General features: G+C 37.5%; 1 protein-coding gene across 1 annotated transcript in view; it reads right to left on the bottom strand.

The window, feature by feature from the left end:
- ADCY2 (adenylate cyclase 2) overlaps window positions 1–21,127 on the bottom strand; it is a gene marked incomplete at both ends in the record, with an annotated part of 203,697 nt that overhangs the window by 99,464 nt on the left and 83,106 nt on the right. Inside the window, one exon of the mRNA XM_079533799.1 lies at window positions 8,250–8,399. Coding sequence (XP_079389925.1) covers window positions 8,250–8,399 — 150 coding nt within the window. The remainder of the gene's footprint in view (window positions 1–8,249; window positions 8,400–21,127) is intronic.

Here is a 21,127-nt window from a genome sequence, read left to right as displayed (position 1 = left end):
TGTTTAAACTACACATTTCTCTTTAAATGAAAGCAAAGCAGCATGACTCACTGGTTTTTTCTGAAGATGTTACATGATATAAATTACTGCAGATTAACGCATGGAGAAGCAGCTGAAATCTCATCTATTTTCCTGCAAAACACTAAGTGACCTTTTCACTCTACAAAGTGCTGAGGTAAGAACAAACATGACAAGCAGGAACTGCAATGTCTCTGTTGAGCAGTGCAGGAGACACTTGAGTATGATATTTGCTAAGCCATTCATTTCAAAATAATGAACATCATTAATGTCTTTGTATATATAACTAGACAGCCAGTGACGTTATCTCTCCCTCTTAACAATGAGATTCCCTTTGGTGAAAGGCACAGTTTATAACACTTGAAAACATTGTAAGCCTTACTTCTACTCTAGGGATCTCTCATAGGACCTACAAATCATTTAGCTGAACAAAAATCTGAAAATAGTGCAAGAAAAGTAGTCTTTTATAATAGTATTTTTCTACAAATCTAGGTCATTCCTCTGACCTTTGGAAAAAACACTGAATAGGAAGTATCCCATAGGCAATGGACATCTTGAGTTATTCTGAAAATTGAAAAAGTTCAGGCAGAGGGCAAATCAACCGCCCACACCTCTCCAGGACTCCAGCTCAACAGGGATGATGCTTCTAAGCAATTTCTAAAACAGTGAAGCAGAACAGGCGAAGAACTGAGTACCTCTTCAGCCCAGTCATCAAGTCATCTGTCAATCTTCTACCACCACCTTTGCTATGGCTTTGTTTTCCTTTTTTTTTTTTTTTTTTTTTTTTTTTTTTTTTTAAATCCACAAGTCATGGTCATGACGCAAAACTAAAGCACAGTAAGCAGTAGATAAAACATGCCTGGATGTCTTACTTGTCATCCTGTGCTGCTAAGACTGATCCTTTTGCCAATAGTTGATACATTGGCTAGTCCACTGCCAAGGGCCCTTCAAAAAAATCACAGCAGTGCATTTTGCATTACTATGAAAGCATGATTTGTACCAACAAATCACATGAGCAAAAATCAAGAGAGGGGGAAAAAAAAAAAAGCAATTGCTGCTCAAAAACTGGAAGTTTCCTGATGAATTTATTGAAATGTTTGCAGCAGTAAAGAGGGCAGCACAGGAATTATAATCCAATGGATAAGAGAAGAAAAACAAAAAACACATATGGGAAATAATATACTTTTATGGTATAACCAAAGCAACACAAAACAAATGCAACCACTTTAATGCATCCCAGGTGCCTCACAGCACCTTTTTTTTTTTTTGTCAGAAACGACAGACATTTGTTTAGTAATATTACACTGACATACTTCTTGTTACCAGATGCAGAACACACTAATCTTTAGCACCTCCTCTTTCAAATTTCCTAGTTAAATAATAGAAATCATAATGAAACAACCATACTGAGATGTCTCCGCTACAACTGAAGTGAATGAACAGTATAGTCACTATAAGCAGAGTAAGTGTTAAGATAAAATTTACAGTGCATGTAACAATGCTATTAATAGAGTTAGATTACTTAAAAAAGTGGAAAAATTCTTCAGGGTAATCCAGCAGCTATTCACAGTCACAATGAATGATGGTTAAAGTCTCAGTTGCTCTACTACCACTACTGGGAGAATCCTAATTATGCTCTATGATTTCTTTACATGAATTTAAATACAATTTTTTTTTTTTTTAAAGCCCCAGAGATACTAAAAAAAAAATAAATCAAAAATCAAATGTTCTAGAAATTGGAGAGCTACTATAGTCATCACTTCTACAGCAAACCAGTCCATCAGAATAGGTTTAGAGAGCACAAGACTGTGTTGTAAAGAACTGAAAAACAGATTGAGTCATTTCACTGGGATTTGTAAATATACCTCTGGTAAGAAGGTGGTGAAGTAGTGGCAAACTGGAACTAAACCACAGTACCATTCTGAATACATCTTATCACCAGAATTTGTCCAGCTCAGACTAAATTCTTTAAACTTCTTATAAAAGGCAAAAAACAAATAAATAAAAAAAAACCATTTCAAATAATTTTCCTGTTAGGGATCACACAGGTGTAGAAATCCTAGTAGATGAGGTAGCAGAATATCACATCCCAACCTTAGCACAAAAAGCTAAACCCATTAAACTAAAGAAAGAGCTTGAGCAAAAATACTGCAACCCCTGTATTTCTCCAGCTGCTGAAATGTTGACAAGATCCAAAATAACTATCTTTGAACTCCTAACAGCAATAAAATAGAAGTAAAAGAATAATTGCCATTTCAAAACAATTAAACTGTGGTGCTGCTATGCACTTGCTCATTTTTCTGACAGACCTAATGAAGCAAAGATGTATGTGATGCAATTATTTTTGAAATAACTAATTGCAAGTTCTCTTCTGCATCATATTAAAGTTACAGAATATAGAAGCATACAATGGAAACTACTATATTAAGTGTGCCCTGATAGCAGCCTTTCAGTATCTAAAGGGGAGCTGTAGGAAAGAAGGGGACAGACACGTTAGCAGGGTCCATGGTGACAGAACAAGGGAAAATGGCTTCAAGCTCAAAGAGGGCAGATTTAGGTTAAATGTAAGGAGAAAGTCTTTTACAGTAAGGGCAGTGAGGTGCTGGCACAGGTTGCCCAGTGCTGTGGTTGATGCCCCATCCCTGGAGATTTTCAAGGTGAGGCTGGATCAGGCCCTGGGCCACCTGATCTAGCTGTGCTATCCCTGTTCACTGCAGGGGAGTCGGACTAGATGGTCTTCAGAGGTCCCTTCCAACTCTAAAGATTCTGATTCTATGATAAAGCTGAGGGCAGTATCAGAGAACGAGGAGTTGCCAGAAGGTTTTCTGCTTAACAGTTTTAACTGTGCTTACACTTTTCTGCACTGATTAGACTGTGTTAATTAATGTGGACTGTGACTGTTACTATTATTGTAACTGAAACACCAGTGATTGTTCCTCGTATTTCTGTTAGATTAAGACATTAGATTAGATTCTGAGCTCTGCACTTGCAATATGATCCCTTTAGCCCACTATAAGAGTTGAGAGATAACAACTGGTCCAACTGAATCCTGAAGATCTCCCAGCACCCAGATCCACCACCTTCCTGGCCAACCTTTCCCCATGCTTAACCCTTCTCCTGAGGAGGAAATCCTTCCTTCCAGTCAGGATTTTCCCTGTTGCAGATGGTGTTTATAGCCTCTGATCTGTTCACTCCGCATCCCCGAGAATGAACTGAGCACATCTTCTCCATAAACTGCTTCAGGCAGAAGTCTGCTGCTAGGTCCTCACCAAGCCTTTCTTTCCGTAGCCAAACATTCCCAGTTCCTCTGAGGTTCTCATCATCTTGTCATAGTCTCCAGCTCCCTAATTAATCCTGTAACCTATCCATTAATCCTGTATACTGCAGCCATCTTCCATGTGGCTTGCCTCACAAGAATTGGCACTTCCTCACAACAGCCTTTAATTCTGGTAATGACACGTAGATTAAAAGAAAGGACTAGCACCTCATCTGTGTGTATGCGTACAAACAGGCCTGCAGTAGAAAATGCATACTAAAATTTAAAAGGCCAAAACTAATTACCTCTCATTTTTCCTGCTTACTAACCTTGAGAGATGCACAAAGAGGGGAAAACCAAAAACAAGGAAGCCCTCAGAAGACCTATTTTATGTTCACAACAATATTAATAGCTTACATTTTAAAATGCATTAATTGAACATCCAGGTACCCACATTTCATATATTAACTTCAAATAATGTATTTAAAATACTTCTTTACTAACAGCCTCAGGTCTGAGAAATGTATGAGGTTTCTCTCATTTAGATTCATTTTAAGACAGTTTTGAAGTATTGCAGTGCTTGTAATGAATGGTATTGCTTCACCATGTTTCAGTGAAAAAATTAAAATGCCATTCAATGTTTTAAAATCTCATTCATTTTCATCTGCTACTTGAGCACTGTTTCTAAAACCATCATTATGCTGCCTCCTTTGAAAAGACAGCATTTTAGGGAACACACTGAACACCAACACCTTACAAACATCTCTTTGCTGTTGTAAGAATTTCTTCGTCTGTGTTTCATAATGCAAAGCACTAGAAGGTAGAGAAAAGAACAATTATGTTAACTACCTGCCAGAGTTGAGATCTTCCACTCAGTGACAGTGAGTCATTACCCCTACAAACTGTCAGCCAAGCTGCATTGGTGAGACAAACATTATTATGAGAGGCTATTTTAAATATTTATCTTGAAATAAGGCTGTAAATCTACAGAGGTCAGAACAGGAATAGTTTCACAATGCTCTTTTATATACACTGAAAAGATAGAAAAGCTGTACGAGAAGCACCAAAGTAGGCATTTAAAATAATGTCTTTTGCCACGGAGTTAACAAACCTTACAACACCAGGAAAACTAAAACCTGCAGAAAACCCTACAAAAACTCAGTTCATAAAAAGGCACTGCTCACAATACATAAACATCTAAACATACACACGCATAGGAAAATGACCATTATGTAGGGCAAACCCAGCCCAAGCCTAAATAATACACCTATGCAATAAATCACAGGAAATCATAAAGGCCCTAAGGGCTCTGATTATCAGCCCTGACCAGCATCACATGGGCCTCCAGCCACCACCTCTTATCCACAGGCACAGGAGACCCCTTTTAGCTCACCCATGGTTCTTCAACTCCGGCCTAAGCCATGGTGTAAGAAATGGCTGTGGACCCTTGGCTGACTTTCCAGTTTCACTTTAGACCTGCCTAGCTACTATTGGACCTAGCATTAATCCGTGGAACAACTTAGTTGGCCTCAAACATGCCACATCACCACAAACTTGCCTGACATTCTGAACTCTTGCTCGACACTGGATGACAGCATTGGGTGTGCCCAGCTTGTATTGTAGGATGAAGCCCTAGCTGGTGAGGTCTCTGCCCTGCAGAGAGATGTTATCACCAATGGTTTTCTATCCATTAGGGTACAGCTGTGGCTTAACAGAAATACAGAGCAGCATGGGTACAGTATTTCTAACTTATATCTGAATATATATACGTGCACGCTCCTTTTTCCACCAGATACCACTACGCATTCATCTCCCCCGATAACACTGAATGCTGTGTTTCTCTCGAGTTCTTTGGTGTAACTGTCAAGTAGTACCCTGATATGCTTATCTATTGATACAATCAAAATGGTGTTCACACAAAGATTATTCAAAGGCAAAGAAAACAAATTTGAAAAACGAGCTATGGAGCTACATCTGTATGGTCCTATTCTCAAACAAAATAAGTGGAAATTTATGGAACAATTTGGAATAAATTGTCTTTTGAAAGCAATTACAAAAGACACGATGTCAGTGAGTGCAAATTTGATCTGGAGCCCTAAGTATTTAGAAGCACATCCTACACTCTACACTTGTGTGAAAGCAGCCTGTGGTGCTTCTCACTAAAGTAAATTAATATTGTGCTTGCATGTGAAAGATACGTCAAATTAAGGGCCATACTACAACCTTACATGGGTTAATAAAGGCTTTGATCAAAGTCAATGTTTTCTAACACACACCTGCTCCTACTACTATTTCAGGGTACCTGACTCAATTCTCTGAAAACAGTCAGTAATATCACTGACTTGCTACCTGAATACTAACGAGGATGATCTTGTCTATCGCTTAATAAAAACAATATTAAAAACACAGACTAAAGTACAATCAGTTCTAAACTAAAGTTTGCAGACATGTAAGTACATCATCCTGGAGAAGAGACTCCTTCTCAAATGAATCCTCATTTACCTCTACATATTTAAGTATCTGGCATTTGTAAGTATAACGGCAGCAATCTCGTAATGAGATGGAAAGTGCAGCAATGACATCAAAGCAGCAAGGTCCCAGGCTACAGCAAGTGAGGATTTGCTTGAATACAACAACCAGGAGCACAGGGGTAAAGGAAATAAGCTGCTTACCTTCAGAAGCCCTAGGCATGCAAGGATCTCCCATGAAAAACCCTTAACTCCACTACCAACACTTAAATGAGTTCTGGGAAGGGGTGGATCCTGGCTCCATCCCTTCCAGTCACTCAGGTTCATTGCTTGCAGGTGAGTTCCCCTGGTTTGGCCCTGCCTTCCCACCAGGTGCTCAATCACTGTTTCAAGCTATGACTTAGCATTTCCACTACAGATCTACAACCCCTTGCATTTTTTTTATTAGAAAAACAGTGACTTAGGTTAAAATACATATGAGGTTGAGGTAATAAAGATTAAAGAAATATATGTAAGATCAGATGATTTTGTGGTTCATCAGAGGTAAAAAAATAATAATAATAACCTTTAATATTTATTGAATACTTAATTTACTCCAGTTTAATGAGCCATTGCCCTATCTACTGATAATGAAAATGCCTAAATCCACACCTGCAATAGACTACTTAAAAAGCGTGTAGATGCCCTCATTCATTTGATATGTTTGCCAATGAAAAACAGTTGCTTCTGCTTTCCATCCTGCTGGACTCTAACATAAGAGATACACAACTCCTAGAAAGAACAAAGAGGAAGCATTCCAGCATAGAATTCCAAATATTTTACTTCTCTCTGTTGATAGACTCTCAACTATGTTTACAATACCTTCAGAAGTTCTAGGAAGCCAAAGTGATATCTCTTCATAAAAGTTAGCAGCATCAAGTAAACAATACACATTTAAACAAATCATCAGCCAGCACTTCTACTCCATCAGTACTGAATTCTGCAAGAACCATCCTCAACCTTTTGAGAGCACCAACTGACAGTCTGTCCAGTAACACTCCATCCTGATTCCTACAGATATGCCAATGCATTTCCTGTACTTACAGGAAAACACAATCAGTAACGGAAGCCTAAATCTTTACAACTCTGCTCAGGAAGCTAAGAGCTCAGGTCTCTCCTGATCAAGAGACTTTGATGCCTGCTGTAAGTTGTAGTGTTTGATTACAGCAGCTGAACCTGGGCACAGAGGACAGCATTAAACTTCCTCTACTAAGTTGCCATAAGTTTAGAAGCAATCACATCATCCTCATGTTTCTGGAGACTGTCCCATCAGAGTGGTACTTCTCCCAGACTCAGGGCATTAGCTGCCCTGCGCTCTGCTTACAAGCAGTCTCGCTAGAACTCATTTGGAAATACACAGACCCAAGTGCTAAACAGATGAGAATATCTGCATTGCATGGTATCAGTTATTTAGCCTAGTGTTTCACTGTACACATCACGTGGAGGCAGAGGTAGAAAATTATATGTACACAAAACTTCTTGTGCAATGATACCTTATACAGATTTTGAATCTGATCAATGCCTTTATTTACTGTGAAGTGCTCTCCTAAGGACTACCGTTAATGTCTTGCAGCATCTTCAGCCAGTATATGACCCAAATGCACAGCAGAATAAGGCTAGTCCTCTGAACACGTAACATCTGTTGAAGTCACAATATAGACAATTCATTCACTTTTTCTGCTTTACAAAATGTTCGTGATGGATCTTAAAGGTAGTTTTAAATGGCTGCAGATATTTGTGAGACAGACATGACAGTTAAGGTCGGTTTGTTGGTAAGGGCTCTCTTTTCTGACCCTTAACAGTTGATAAAGTTCTAGTCTGGTGACCTTGAGAGCAAAATATACCCATCTTCTTTACTACTTCATAAACTAATTTGTATTTCAAATTTTCTTAAATGAAGCACCTATCTGTCAGGATGATAGGCACAGTAAAGAACCTGCAAAGAGACAAAGAACTATATAAAGCAATCAGAGAAGCCTTTTATTCAGCTGCTACAGTAAATGACAGATAGTCTCATTATGCAATTCCCCTAGCTCCTCTTAACACACCTGACCCCTGGAACTATATCACATGATTCATCAGTATTGTAGTCTCAAAAACAGTGCAGTAATATCTTCTGGCGATGATTTTACCATACTGGTCTTGGGCATGAAGAATTAACGATTCCCAAAGCCTTTATATTCATAACACTGCTCATCAAAGAAAAAAAAAAAAAAAAGACATATAAAACAGAATCTATAAAGCATTTTCAACATTCCTTATACAAAATATTTTCATATACTTAACAACACAAATAATTATAATGCCTTCTTAGATGCAAATTGCACACAACTTTGTTCAAAAGATTTTGTGTATTTCATGAAGTAACTTTCAGTAAGCATTCTTCCATTGGCAAGCCACATCACAGAGCACTGAACAGGAGATAGCACAAAAACAGCAGAACAGATCAAACATGGGTGTAATCTTACCTGTTGCCGCTTCTCAAATTCTAACTTGATCCGGGATTTGATGCAGTTGCATGTGTCCTGATATGTCTGCTGCAGTGCCAGCTCCATCAGGTGTTTGTGGTATGCTCCAGCCAAGTTTCCACAGATGAAAATGATTACATTAGCCAATATCTAGGGAGGTTAAAAAAAAAATAAATAGCTTCAGGGAATTTATTCAAATAAATTAGCAGAATATAGTCCTAATCTGAAGTGAAAGATTGCTGCAGTTATGTGTTTTGCTTTTGTCTTATTTCTAGCAAGAGTTCACCTTTTACAAAGCCTTCACATCCAGTGGCTAAGCAATTACACCGTTTTCACTGAGTATGATACAAGAACATAACAAATGTTTGCTTATTCTGTGAGATAGACATTTAACAAAAAAATAAATTCAGTTCATGTTCTACATCCACTGCTGAACACCAATTAGGTGGGATCTACTACTGAAAAGTGACAGCTATGGCTCCTAGAAACACCAGCAGCAGCCAAGTGACTGCCATCCTCTTTTGGCAAGACATTGTCTTTTGCAGTGCTGTAGGATTAAGGAGTAAAAATACAACATTGTATGGGAACTGCTGAGTCACGGCCTGAACCTCTGATTAATTACCTGAGGCGAGCCATGAGTCAGCCAGAGGAGCACAGGTGAAGGCAATTCACCTGTGCTGCCGGAAGGGGTGGAGCCAGGCTCCACCCCTCCTAGACCTATTGAAGAGCTGACTGCCAGAGGGGAAGGATCTCTTCTGGAGATCACCTCTCTTGGTGTCTTCTGGTGAGCTCAGCTGAAGTGTAAGCTCTTCCACTTATTCTCTTTTGTGATTGTTGTTTACTTTGCCTAATTCTCTTGATTATATTGTGATTATAACACCTTGATATCTATTGATTATACAATTATATTGTGATTATAACATCTTGATTATACAAACATCAACAACCTGGCCTGCATTTTATGTCACCCTGAACCACCATAAGCATTAGCTATGAACATCAACCTTCCTGAGGATTTTCATAGTGAGACATGATATCTTTCTTCCAGAATATACTTTTAGCTGCTGCATTTGCCTCAAAAACACAACACTAAATTTATAAAGTTTACACTTAAACTTACAGCAGAGTGCACAACAACACATGAATATGAAAAATAAGTTTTCTTTAAAGTGAGATAAAAGTAGTTTAAATGAAACTTATTTTGAATTGGATGACAAAGAGATGACAGTGCAAAGAAGAAAATTTGAACTCAAAACTGTTTTTATGTTTGATATGTCACAGCACTCTCAACAGATGTAGATTAGTGAACAAAAATTTATGTGAGAGGTTACAGTGGAGGGGTAATGCATGCAAACTGGCAGTTACAGTCACAGCCTCTCTGGGCAGTCTGTGCCAGTGCTCCATCACTCACACACTCACATGGTACAGCAGTGCTACCTAATCTTTAGGCAGAACCTCCAGTGTTCCAGTTTGTGCACCCTGCTTCATGTTCCATCACGGGGCACCGCTGAAAAGAGCCTTGCTCTGTCCTCTTTGCACCTCCCTTGCAGGTATTCACACCCACTGATACAACCCTCCCAATCCTCTACTCCAGGCTGAACAGTCCCCAGCTCTCTCACTGTCTCATAAGAAGAGCTGCTTCAGTCCCTATTTTGGTATCTCTCCATTGGGCTGTTTCTAGAATGCCTAATTCTTTCTCATTCTGGGGGGATAAGAATGGGACAAAGTACTCCAGGTGCAGCATTACAAATCCGTATGTACAGACCTGTGTTCAAAAGCTGCACATGCACTTACCAAATGTACTATCCAGACTCATAAAGCTACAGACTATTCAATGCAAAACTGCAGGAATATAACCAACCAAAACTAAAAAAAAATACACTGAGATAGCTAGATGGAGGAGTAAATTATGAGTATCATCTTTGCAGCCATAGAAAAACAGATTACAGTTTTATAACTGAACCAGATGAAGTGAGAAAATAGATGGAAACAAGTGAGTGACAAGCAAGGAAGCTAATTAACCAGGCTTTTCAGATTCTCAATGGGGTAATACAGCCCACATAAAGCTATGTGCATGCTTGCAGTACCTGAATTAGGCTGTTCAAAGCCTCTTGCCATACACAGTGGAGATGTAACACATAAGTTTGTAAGGGAATATATAATAGAAAAGGTGTTGAGAACAACCTCAATTCTTGTGGCTAGGCAGAATTCATTCAGAAATGTACCACTAAGGCATTAACAGAGAAAACTTACAAAAAATGGGTGAAATGGTCTTTTGCTCAGAGCAACAGATAATTTGTCTGTGTTGCTTGAGCATATGTTTCTGTTTCTGCCAGTAAGTTATTGAGTGAAACATAAAGTAGATATAAAAGGCTTAATGGAAAATAAAAATACTTGCTGAGTGCCTCCCTTCTCTTAAATCTTACTTTCTTTTTCTTTTTTTTCCCTGAGCAGCAGCCCAGTTTCAACATACAAGCTGGAGATGAGCACCATCTGAGGTTTGCAGTAAAGTCTCACATGCATTTTCCTGGAAGACACAAGTTCAACGTTTTTTGGACCAATGAAAACTGTACTAAGGTTGCTGCTTCCTAGCCAAGTATTCCAATCAGTGTGCAAGCATATGAAATATTCCTCCTGTTGTTCTGTCAGGTGTCTGCTCTGAGAAGAAGGTTCCATGCTCGGAATCATTCCTGGATAAAAGCACTTAGAATGAATTCCTAAATAAAAGCAGCTTTGACATTTCTCTGAGCTAGAACTCTAAAAATCCTGTTCTCTTCCTATATATCCCTCCCTTCCTCCAGCAGATTCACATTGAAAGAGAAGTGCTGTGACCCTTCTGGCAAGAAACTCTGCATTTTGCTATGAGAACTCTCAACAACTGTGCATGTAAAATTATCATCAAAAACCTTTACAAAAGAATTAAAAGGCACCCAAATAGCCTACACAACATGGTTAAGGATCCTGTCAAGCACAGTAAGCACAGTAAGACTGAGCTACAGAAAACATTGTAACACAACAGCAGAAACAGTACTGAATGACTTCTAAAACATGAACCTATTTCATCTTTAGAAACAGACATTTTAGGAATGAAAGCAATAAACAAAACACCCCCCAGTAATATCCATGAACTATAGAAAGCTTGTACTCCATTTTCTAGATGGAAATACTGAGTCACACAGCAGTCCTACCATCTCTGAACATACAGTGGAGAGGCAAGTCCACCTCTTGGGCTACATGGATCCCTTTAAATGTATCTACTGACTGTATACACTGTGGCGCTTTGTACTTAATGCCTAAATACAATGTCTATTGAAGTTGATTTAAATATAAATTTAAAAAAAAAAAAAACAAAAAACAAAAAAAAAAACAAAGAAAAGACCGACTAGGTACCACCAAGAAGCGTCTTCATATACTCCAAGTGCCAGCCTGCACCTCTAGTCACTCAAGGATGCCTGATCTACCATTCCTGATCTCTCTCTTCTTTGGTATGCTAAAACTACACATGCTTACAGGCAACAGGGCACTTTCTGAATTGTATTTTTACATTCAAGCAGATATGTTTCTCAATATCAGTGAATATAAAATGGTCTGATGTCTAGTGCTTAACTAACAAAATAGATTATATTTAAAAGCAAATGAAGACAAAGTAAAGTAGCTATGACTAATTTCTCAAGAGAGTTGTAAAGTTAACTGAGTTGTTTACAAAATGCAGTCTGTTATATAGATTACACTGTAATAGCACAATCTCCTATTTCGACTGATAAAAGCTGCCTACAAATGCATGTGTATACAAGTAAGTACTATGGTATATAAGGAGTAAAGATTTAAATGAAAGCTGAGGAATGGGCAAGAGAGGGTATAATTTATAATGTCTGCATGGAAATTAATGGGAGACAAAGAATTATTGTATCACTGTCAAGGTGCAAGTTCTCTGGCTCTGCAAAGACAAATTGTCTCTCTCCCCATTGGATCTTTTTTTGATGGACTGTGTGACAAAACAAGTTAGGAAACAAGTCTGTTTGCTTGGTTTATTTAAGGTTTTAGATTCAGGCAAAATTCAGCCAGAAAGTATACTCTTCACAGTTACAAGAAACTGAAAAGCAGAATCACACAATCACAGAAACACCAAGGTTGGAAAAGATCTACAAGATGATCCAGTCCGACCATCCACCTATCACCAATAGTTCTCACTAAACCATGTCCCTCAACACAAAATCCAAACACTCCTTGAACACCTCCAGGGTCGGTGACTCCACCACCTCCCTGGGCAGCCCATTCCAGTGCCTGACCACCCTTTCTGAAAAGCAGTATTTCCTAACATCCAGCCTAAATCTCCCTTGGTGCAGCTTGAAGCCAATCACCAGTTACATGAAAGAAGATGCCGACCCCCAGCTCACTACAACCTCCCTTCAGGAAGTTATAGAGAGCAATGAGGTCTCCCCTGAGCCTCCTCTTCTCCAGGCTGAACATTCCCAGCTCCTTCAGCCTCTCCTCATATGGCCTGTGCTCCAGACCCCTCACCAGCTTTGTTGCCCTCCTTTGAACACGTTCCAGGGCCTCAATATCTTTCTTGCAGTGAGGGGCCCAAAACTGGACACAGTACTCGAGGTGCGGCCTCACCAGTGCTGAATATAGGGGAACAATCACCTCTCTGCTCCTGCTTGCAACGCTGTTTCTGATGCAAGCCAGGATGCCATTGGCCTTCTTGGCCACCTGGGCACACTGTTGGCTCATGTTCAGCCGAGCATCAATCAATACCCCCAGGTCTATTTCCTCTACACAGTCTTCCAGCCACTCTGCCCCAAGCCTGTAGCGTCGCCTGGGGTTGTTGCAGCCAAAGTGCAGGAGCCGCATTTGGCCTTGTTGAAATTCATCCCATGTGTTTCAGCCCAGACATCCAGCCTGTCCAGATCCCTCTGTAGGGCCTTGCTACCCCCAGGCAGATCCACGCTTCCAGCCAACTTGGTGTCATCTGCGAATTTACTGAGGGTGCACTCGATGCCCTCATCGAGGTCATCAATAAAGATATTGAAGAGGACAGGCCCCAGCCCCGACCCCTGGGGAACACCACTTGTGACCAGTCTACAGCTGGATTTCACTCCATTCACCACCACTCTCTGGGCCCAGCCTTCCAGCCGGCTCCTCATCCAGCCAAGACTGTACCTGTTCAAGCCATGGGCTGCCAGCTTCTGCAGGAGAATACTGTGGGAGACAATGTCAAAGGCTTTGCTGAAGTCTAGGTAGACTATGTCAACAGCCTTTCCCTCGTCTACCAGACAGGTCCCTAGAACACAGAAGGTGATCAGGTTGGTCTAGCAGGACCTGCCCTTCGTGAACCCATGCTGGCTAGGCCTGATGCCCCGGCTGTCCTGCACACGCCACGTGATTTCCCTCAATCTGCTCCATAAGCAGCACTTAGAAAGGATATGTTTAGCCACAGAGTTCTTAATTTGCATGGCCACCACACACAATGACAAATACCATTAATTTAGTAAATGTATCAAAAGATTCTCCATCTATTGCACATAATATTTTGGCTCAGGAAAATCTGGGAAGTGAAAATCAATTCTTTAACGACAGTGACATGTTTTAATACACTGAGGTATTTGAATCCTCAAATGCTCATGAAAACCACAGTAAAAACATGCAATGAATGAACTGAAGAACCAGGAAGCTTCAGTATCCTAAGATCCTTTGTCTGTATCAAGCAGAAACTCAAGTGCTTTTTACAGGAGGATCAACAACAGTAAAAACAAATTGCAATTTTGCAAGAAACAGCTCATTAGAAAAAAAAGCTAAGAACAAAAAGCTAAGATTTACTTGAAACTAGGGAGTAAAAAAAAAAAAAAAAACAACACATTACATTTTATTCCAAATACCAGCAAAATTCTATATATTTTTTAACTGCTTCCAAAAAAATATTAAAAGGCCCCTTTGTGGATGCGCACAAAGACCTTTTACAAGATAGGAAGTAACAAACTTGTGACTACATGATACTGTCTAATTTGTTTGTGTAATTTGCTTCTTAGCTGCTGCAATCAGAGCATTGTGGACATCAGCAGGATATTCCTTTTCTGTAGTATCTGTGTTATTTGATGTGTTTTTCTTTTTATCATTATTATAGAACTGAGGTTTCTCATTGCTCCAGGCTGCTTTGTGGAATGACTAGACTTATTTTGTTCAGTTCTGCACATATAGAGAGCTTATCTGTATGCCAGTGTGTATGAAAACAGATCATAAACTGTAAATTCCCAAATCAAAACAAACAAACAAAAAAATAATACACAAAGAATCAGAGTTATGGTTCCTTTAGAACACTTCGCTGTAATACACAATCAATATAGTTGACTGATTAATGACCTCATACTTTTAAAATATTAAAATATTTTTTGCCAAAAGGAAACTCATTTTCTTCGCTCAGAAGAAAGTCAGCCACTGCACTCCCCTTTTTGCCTCAAGGAGGAAAGTTATTTTGTGTTTCCATGTGCCTCATGGTTCATTTTATTTTTTTATGACTAAAACTGCTTGAACACATTTAAACATGTGACTGATTGGAGAAAAAAGAAGAAATCCACAAACCTATTCTGATGATGTTAGGTAAAACTAAACATTTTGAAACCAGAATCTGTGAACAAATTTATGCTATTTTCATCTGGAATAAAATCTTAAGTGTTATCCTAAAAAGACAGAGATCCATGTCTGACTTTTAAACAGCCTCGGTCTTCTCCAAGAAATTCATCTCCTTCACTACTTAGTAAAAGACTGAAAATTGTCATATGTGTATCTGCCCTTACAGGACCAGCTGCCAAGTTAAATGTGCAACAAAAGATTTCTCCTCCCTATCCCACAACAGGACTATTATCATAATCGCCTTCCTGTACTATCTATTAGCCTTTATGAAACTTCTATATTAAACAACTCTCAACACCTTCCATTCTGGTCAGTCTTGCAGAAATGATTCAGAAGTTTCAAAAGCTGTCAGAAGAAGGATAGACTAACAGAAAAATGAGCTGATAATCACTTCAGCTTCATTTCTGTAACAAATGGTGCTAAAAATAATGTATTAAATTAGACAACATACTCACTACAACTCATTACAAGGCTTCTTCCATCTTCTTTTTGTTTGGACTACCCTAATTTCTAGAGCTTTTGTTCACCTTTCTTATTTTTAAATGCACAAAGACAGAACTGTAGTATGTTAACAGCCATTTCTGGTTCTAAAATAGCAAATGATCGAAGTCAGTATGAGGCAATAAACTGTTCGGTAGAGGACTGAAGACTTATTATTATCGTTATTATTTCCTTAAAAATCAAAATGCATGCTACATAATTAAATTTTAATTGAAAAGTTATTCACATATCATTAACATGTTAAGAATGATAGAAAGTTATTTAATTAAGCATGTCACAGAGGTAAGAAGATTTAGTAGCTGATGGAATAAACTAATTCTGTGAATTCAGGACTTTATATCACTTTGGGATTCTTGAGTTATTTTCTTTTCAAGTACCTAAAAACTTAATAGTCAGTTGTTACTGACAAAATTAAAAAATAAAAATGCAAAAGTTCAACTCTTCCTGAAATTAAAACCATCTAGTTTCTGTACTCAAGATTAGGGGGGAAAAAAAAAAGAGAGAGAAAAAATAGTTATGTGTATGCTACAAAGTATATGCCACATATTTCCAGTTATCAATATATAATGAAATTAAAATCAGTGGAGATTAGTGTTACATGAACAACCTGCAATATCCTTCTGTTCGCAAAATGCTGGCAATTCATATATTTGATTTAAACTTACAAACAGACAACAGTAATTAGACATTTAGAATAGTATTTTATATGATCTCTAAGTGAAATTATGATTCATGAGACTAGTGTTTTAGGCAATTTTCTTCCTCTCTCACTATTCCTAATGAACTGGATAAGATTTTTATAACATTCAGTCTTCAAGTATTTGCTGTGCTTGTCTTATGACTAAGGCAATCTTTGTCAACTTCATTTGCAGCCTGTGTTGGGAAACAGTGGGATTTGCCTATGTACTTCAGGAAGAATAATATGCAAAAGAATATACATGATAATATATAGGTAAAACTGAGGAAAGAGATGAGCTACAGAAATGGATTAAAAACTTAATAATTGGTTTATATTATGAAGTAGACACTGAAAAGTCTTCATGCTGCTGCTTCCAATTCATTCCATTTGTATTTATCTTCACACGAAAGATACTATTTTCTCTACGTCATGTCTCAGACCTGCAGAGATGTCATTAGTCACGTCAGATTTTCTCTTTCAGAGTGCTTATATGAAGTACATTGGATATCCTGAACGAAAGTATTCTCTAAATTACATGGTGGGATACATTCTGACTAACATCTGAAAAATCAACACAGTATCTCACTTTCACAGCAGTACTAACAACAACCCCTGCAGAGCAGCATGTGGTTACACATTACAGATGCCTAAAATACCACACAGCATTATAAAGAACAGGCTGCTACTGTTAAAATAGCTGGGAGCAATCATTAAACAAATGCAGGTATTGCCCAGCAAAGAAACAAATTCCATGCTTCCACATTTATTTGATTGTTTAAATGTATGAACCTACCATTCATCCTTATCTTCTGTTTCATGTTTTTTAAAGAAGTAATTATACAAGCATAGATCTTTCCTCCTGGCTGTTCAGTTGCCTGAAAATACTTGGGCAAAGGATTTTCAAACGTCTTGGAAATCCAAGTAGAGCTATCAATTAAATCAACCTCATTCACATTTGCTGATGCCTTCAAACAACTTCAAATCTTCAATTGAAGACCTCCCTTCTTTCAAAATATTTTATATATATATATATATATATATATAATATATATATATATAACTTTCATCTAAACGCTCTTCAAACTCTCTTCTCAACTGCGTATTTGCATACAAAAGCATTCTGCAACATCTTTTAAAATATTTTTGTATGGACTAAATGTTTTCATTTTGGCAGACAAACTTCAGCGGGGTAAACAGATTCCAAAATTGCTGATAATGCAAGTCTGATTACATGGTAATAAACAGAATGACTTTCACTAGCAGTAAAAATTGCCACAGCAACAGGTAAATTGAAATAGACCTGTAAGGATTTTGTAGCTAAGCTACTGAGTATCCAACACAAATGTTAATTGTAATTCAATCTTAGTAGCTTATATATGTAGTTCATATAATAATTGAAGGAAAAAAAAAATCAGATTTCCATATCATCATTTTTCAACAAATTTTCAAATACTTTCATTGCTCATATTTTAATTTCTTCTTTCTTGGGATCAAAAATACTATCTAGAGGTTTTGCTTTAGAAATGAATCTGCAAATTCTACATACTATATAAAAAACAGATTTTATATTATGAATACATGCTGTGAAAATGAAATTACAGTGAACATGGCAAAGTCTTCCCTTCCAAGGAATGAGTTTTAGAAATCAAATGGCTTTAATATTGTGAACATGAAAATACACAAAATTTGGTGGCAATGTCATTTCCAGGGTGACCTTGTTCATGATTACCTGCAGCACTGCCCTACCATGTAGGTTTTGCATTTAATGCATTTATTACAGGTTCATTTACAGTTTGTGTACTACTTTTCTAAGTATTTTACAGGAGACAAACTGTGTGATTATTACTGACATCCATCATGACACTTTGCAAAAACTGACAGGCCCCCCTACATACGAAAAAAAGTTACCAGCATATAAAGAAAATATTACAATTTCCAGATGATTACAGTCATGTTGTTGCTATATCTATTAATTTAAAACTTTGTTATAAATTTTACTGGAATACTGTTGGAGCACTATTGATAAAGTGTTAAGAAGCACATGAAAATACAGTCTATCTCTGTGAATTCAAATAGCAAAGAAATTGCTCTCTGCAGCACCCTGAGGAGGGGAAGCAGAGGGAAGTGTTGGGCTCTACTTCTTTGAGTAGATGGCAGGGTGGGAATGGTACAAATCTGTGCCTGAGGAGGGTCAGGCTGGGTGTTAGGAAAAATTTCTGTACTATGAGAGTGGTCAAACACTGGAACAGGTTTCCTACAGAGGTGGTTGATGCTCCATGTCTGTCAGTGCTCAAGAGACAATTGGAAACAACCTCAATGACATGCTTCAATTTTTGGTCAGCCCTGAAGAGATGCAGCAGTTAAACCTGAAGGAGGTCCTTTCCAACTGAACTATTATTTCAGTTATTTCCATGTAAATGTCATTAACTTCAGCCACAGTTGCAAACAATAACGTTTCTTTATCATTATATTAGCCATTATAAATGTACATTTAGTTTCTAAAAACAAGTTTGAAAAAAAAAAAAAAAGCCTACTTCATCTTACGCATACTTAATGAAAGAACAGTTAATACTACTGTGAATAAAACCCCAAATTCTAAGAAGCAAATTACATATAAAATTCTCATTTATGAATGATGGTTGTTTTACCTTAATCAAAACATTCTGATTAAAAAGCATTACTTCATCAGTTTGGTAGAAGCCCAGACAAAACATTTTAGCAAACATTAAGCTGCTTTGCTACATATGTAAAGACAGAAACTACAGGTTAGTTGCACAGCCAGCAACTAATGAGCCTGAGTGATAACTGAGAGACACTGCTACGAAACATTGCATTACTTATCTCCTATACACTTGATATCCCTTATATCCTCTGTATGTTTAATAGCTGAACACAAAGCTGCAAGACCAAAACTCAGAGGTCAATGCCTTACAAAACCTGTTTCTTCAATCAAGGACACAAAAATAAACAGCAAAAGAGTAATCACTTATCACACCCAGCATTAAAGATAATCCTTCTTGTGCTGCGTCACTTGCTCCAGTGCAAGCAATTCTCAATCCTGTTATCACACCTCTTAGTTCTCCTCTCATGTGTCTTTTGGAATGTCACAGAGAACATGTTGGGATATATGATGTCTTATCTGGGATGCAGATATGGCTGTAGCTCAGTCACTCACTTCTGTTATGAGGTAAAACAGCGAGAGACATACAACACTCTTCTATAGAAGATTCAAGAGAAGAATGAGAATAGCTTAGCCTGAATCACTCTACTGCCATACCAGGAACAATCCAAACTTGGATGTGCTCAATGTAGTTGGTAGCAGTCAAGCAGCCAGACCACTGTACAAAAGGACAGCAAGAGCACACCTTCAATACGACACACAATGGTGGTACACTCCTCTTAAATGGGGTAGACAAAAAAAAAAAATGGAATAAAGAAAAGAGCCGTGAGGAATACTTTTCAGTGTGGAAAAAGGACACTGTTTGGGGAAATTTTCAAAGACTGACATATCCTGGATAGAGAACAGAAAATACAGGGATTACTGCAGCAATAGTAAACAGTCAAAACATCTAGAAAATATTAATGAAACAACTATACTCCTTGAAATGTGATGTTGGGGAAGCTGACATTTTTATTAACCCTAAGCCCTTTGGAAAAACTTAGGGGAGAATAACTGACCAAATTTTATAAAATACAAAGATGCAACCTCTCATTTTGGAATTGCTAGGAGTTGGGCAAGTAGAAAGAAAGGGATGTCAGCCATGTTTTAGAGAGGGCTAGTAGCTACTAGCTGGATTCCAAGAACAGTTTTAACCACAGAATGTATGCAGGCAAGTGGCACTATTTGGTGTTTGTGATGGATACACAACTATTACACATCAGAAGAGGAAGCAAATACTGCCTTTTTCAGATACTAAAAACAGTCTTTCATGCATTTAAAATACTCTAAGTTTTACTAGCACTTCTTTAACATTCCTAGCAATTGCTGTGTTCAACAAATGACTAAATTAATTGAGATAAAACTGTTGTGGTTTTTTTTAATGCTAAAATACACAAAGAATCATACAAAGAACTCGGTATGAATTAAACTAGTAAGAAATAAAAACGGTGTTAGAACAGCTCTCTAATACATTCAATGAATACATTTTAAAAGCAAATTAAAATTGATTCTAAATGCATCTCAAAAAGGATCTAGCTGGTTTAATGAATTTTTCTTCAGCAGACTATTTTTCCACAATTGCTTTGCATACTTTGCCTGCTATTTTACACTGCAGGCAGTATTAAACTGTTATTTAAATGATCCTCCACCAATCCTCCACCATTAATTTAATATTCAATCCAGAGCTCATAATAAGTAACATGCTTATTTGTCAGCTTGAAAATGCTTAATGGATAAATCCAAACAACTACCAGTGGGTAATTCAAATAAAAATACATACATTTTTTACAAAAGAAAAAAAAAAACCCTCAAAATACAGCATATCATCATTTTATATCATTAAAAATCAACTAAATATAAACCATACTAGAGAAAGTTCATTAAAAATTTCTATTATGGATGCAAAAAAAAAAAACAACTTAGTCTCCAACAATGGCTAAAGGCTAGTATCAAATAGTTAATTAAGGACTGAAGTAGAAATGGAATACAAAAATTAGTGCAAATGCAGATTTATAAGCTTTTAACAAGTTATAATTACAGAGAAATTACCTTACGGCAGAAGAAAATGTAAGAAATTTTAAAGTACAGAAATGATTTTATTCATAATTGTAGCTTCTGTATTATTCATACTCTGAAGAAACATTGAATGAATGAACTTCTTTGAAGATCTTGTTGTAGGACCAGACAATGTTCAGGCTGAAACATGATGCTGATTAAGGTGGTAATAGAAGCAAAAACACTGTCACAGACACTTTTAAGAAAATGCAGATAAAGCTCTAAACCCAAATGTCTCCCAAACTAATGGTTCATTTAACATAATCAAATTATTTGTATGTTATTAACATCTGATAGCATGTTTTAATAGCTGGATATTTCAAATATTATATTAGTGTATCATATGCTGCTTTC

Source organism: Tetrao urogallus (assembly GCF_951394365.1).
Source record: "Tetrao urogallus genome assembly, chromosome: 3".
Classification (NCBI taxonomy): Eukaryota; Metazoa; Chordata; class Aves; order Galliformes; family Phasianidae; genus Tetrao; species Tetrao urogallus.
Note: the sequence above shows the minus strand (reverse complement) of the source record. Positions and strands in the feature narration are given on the sequence as shown.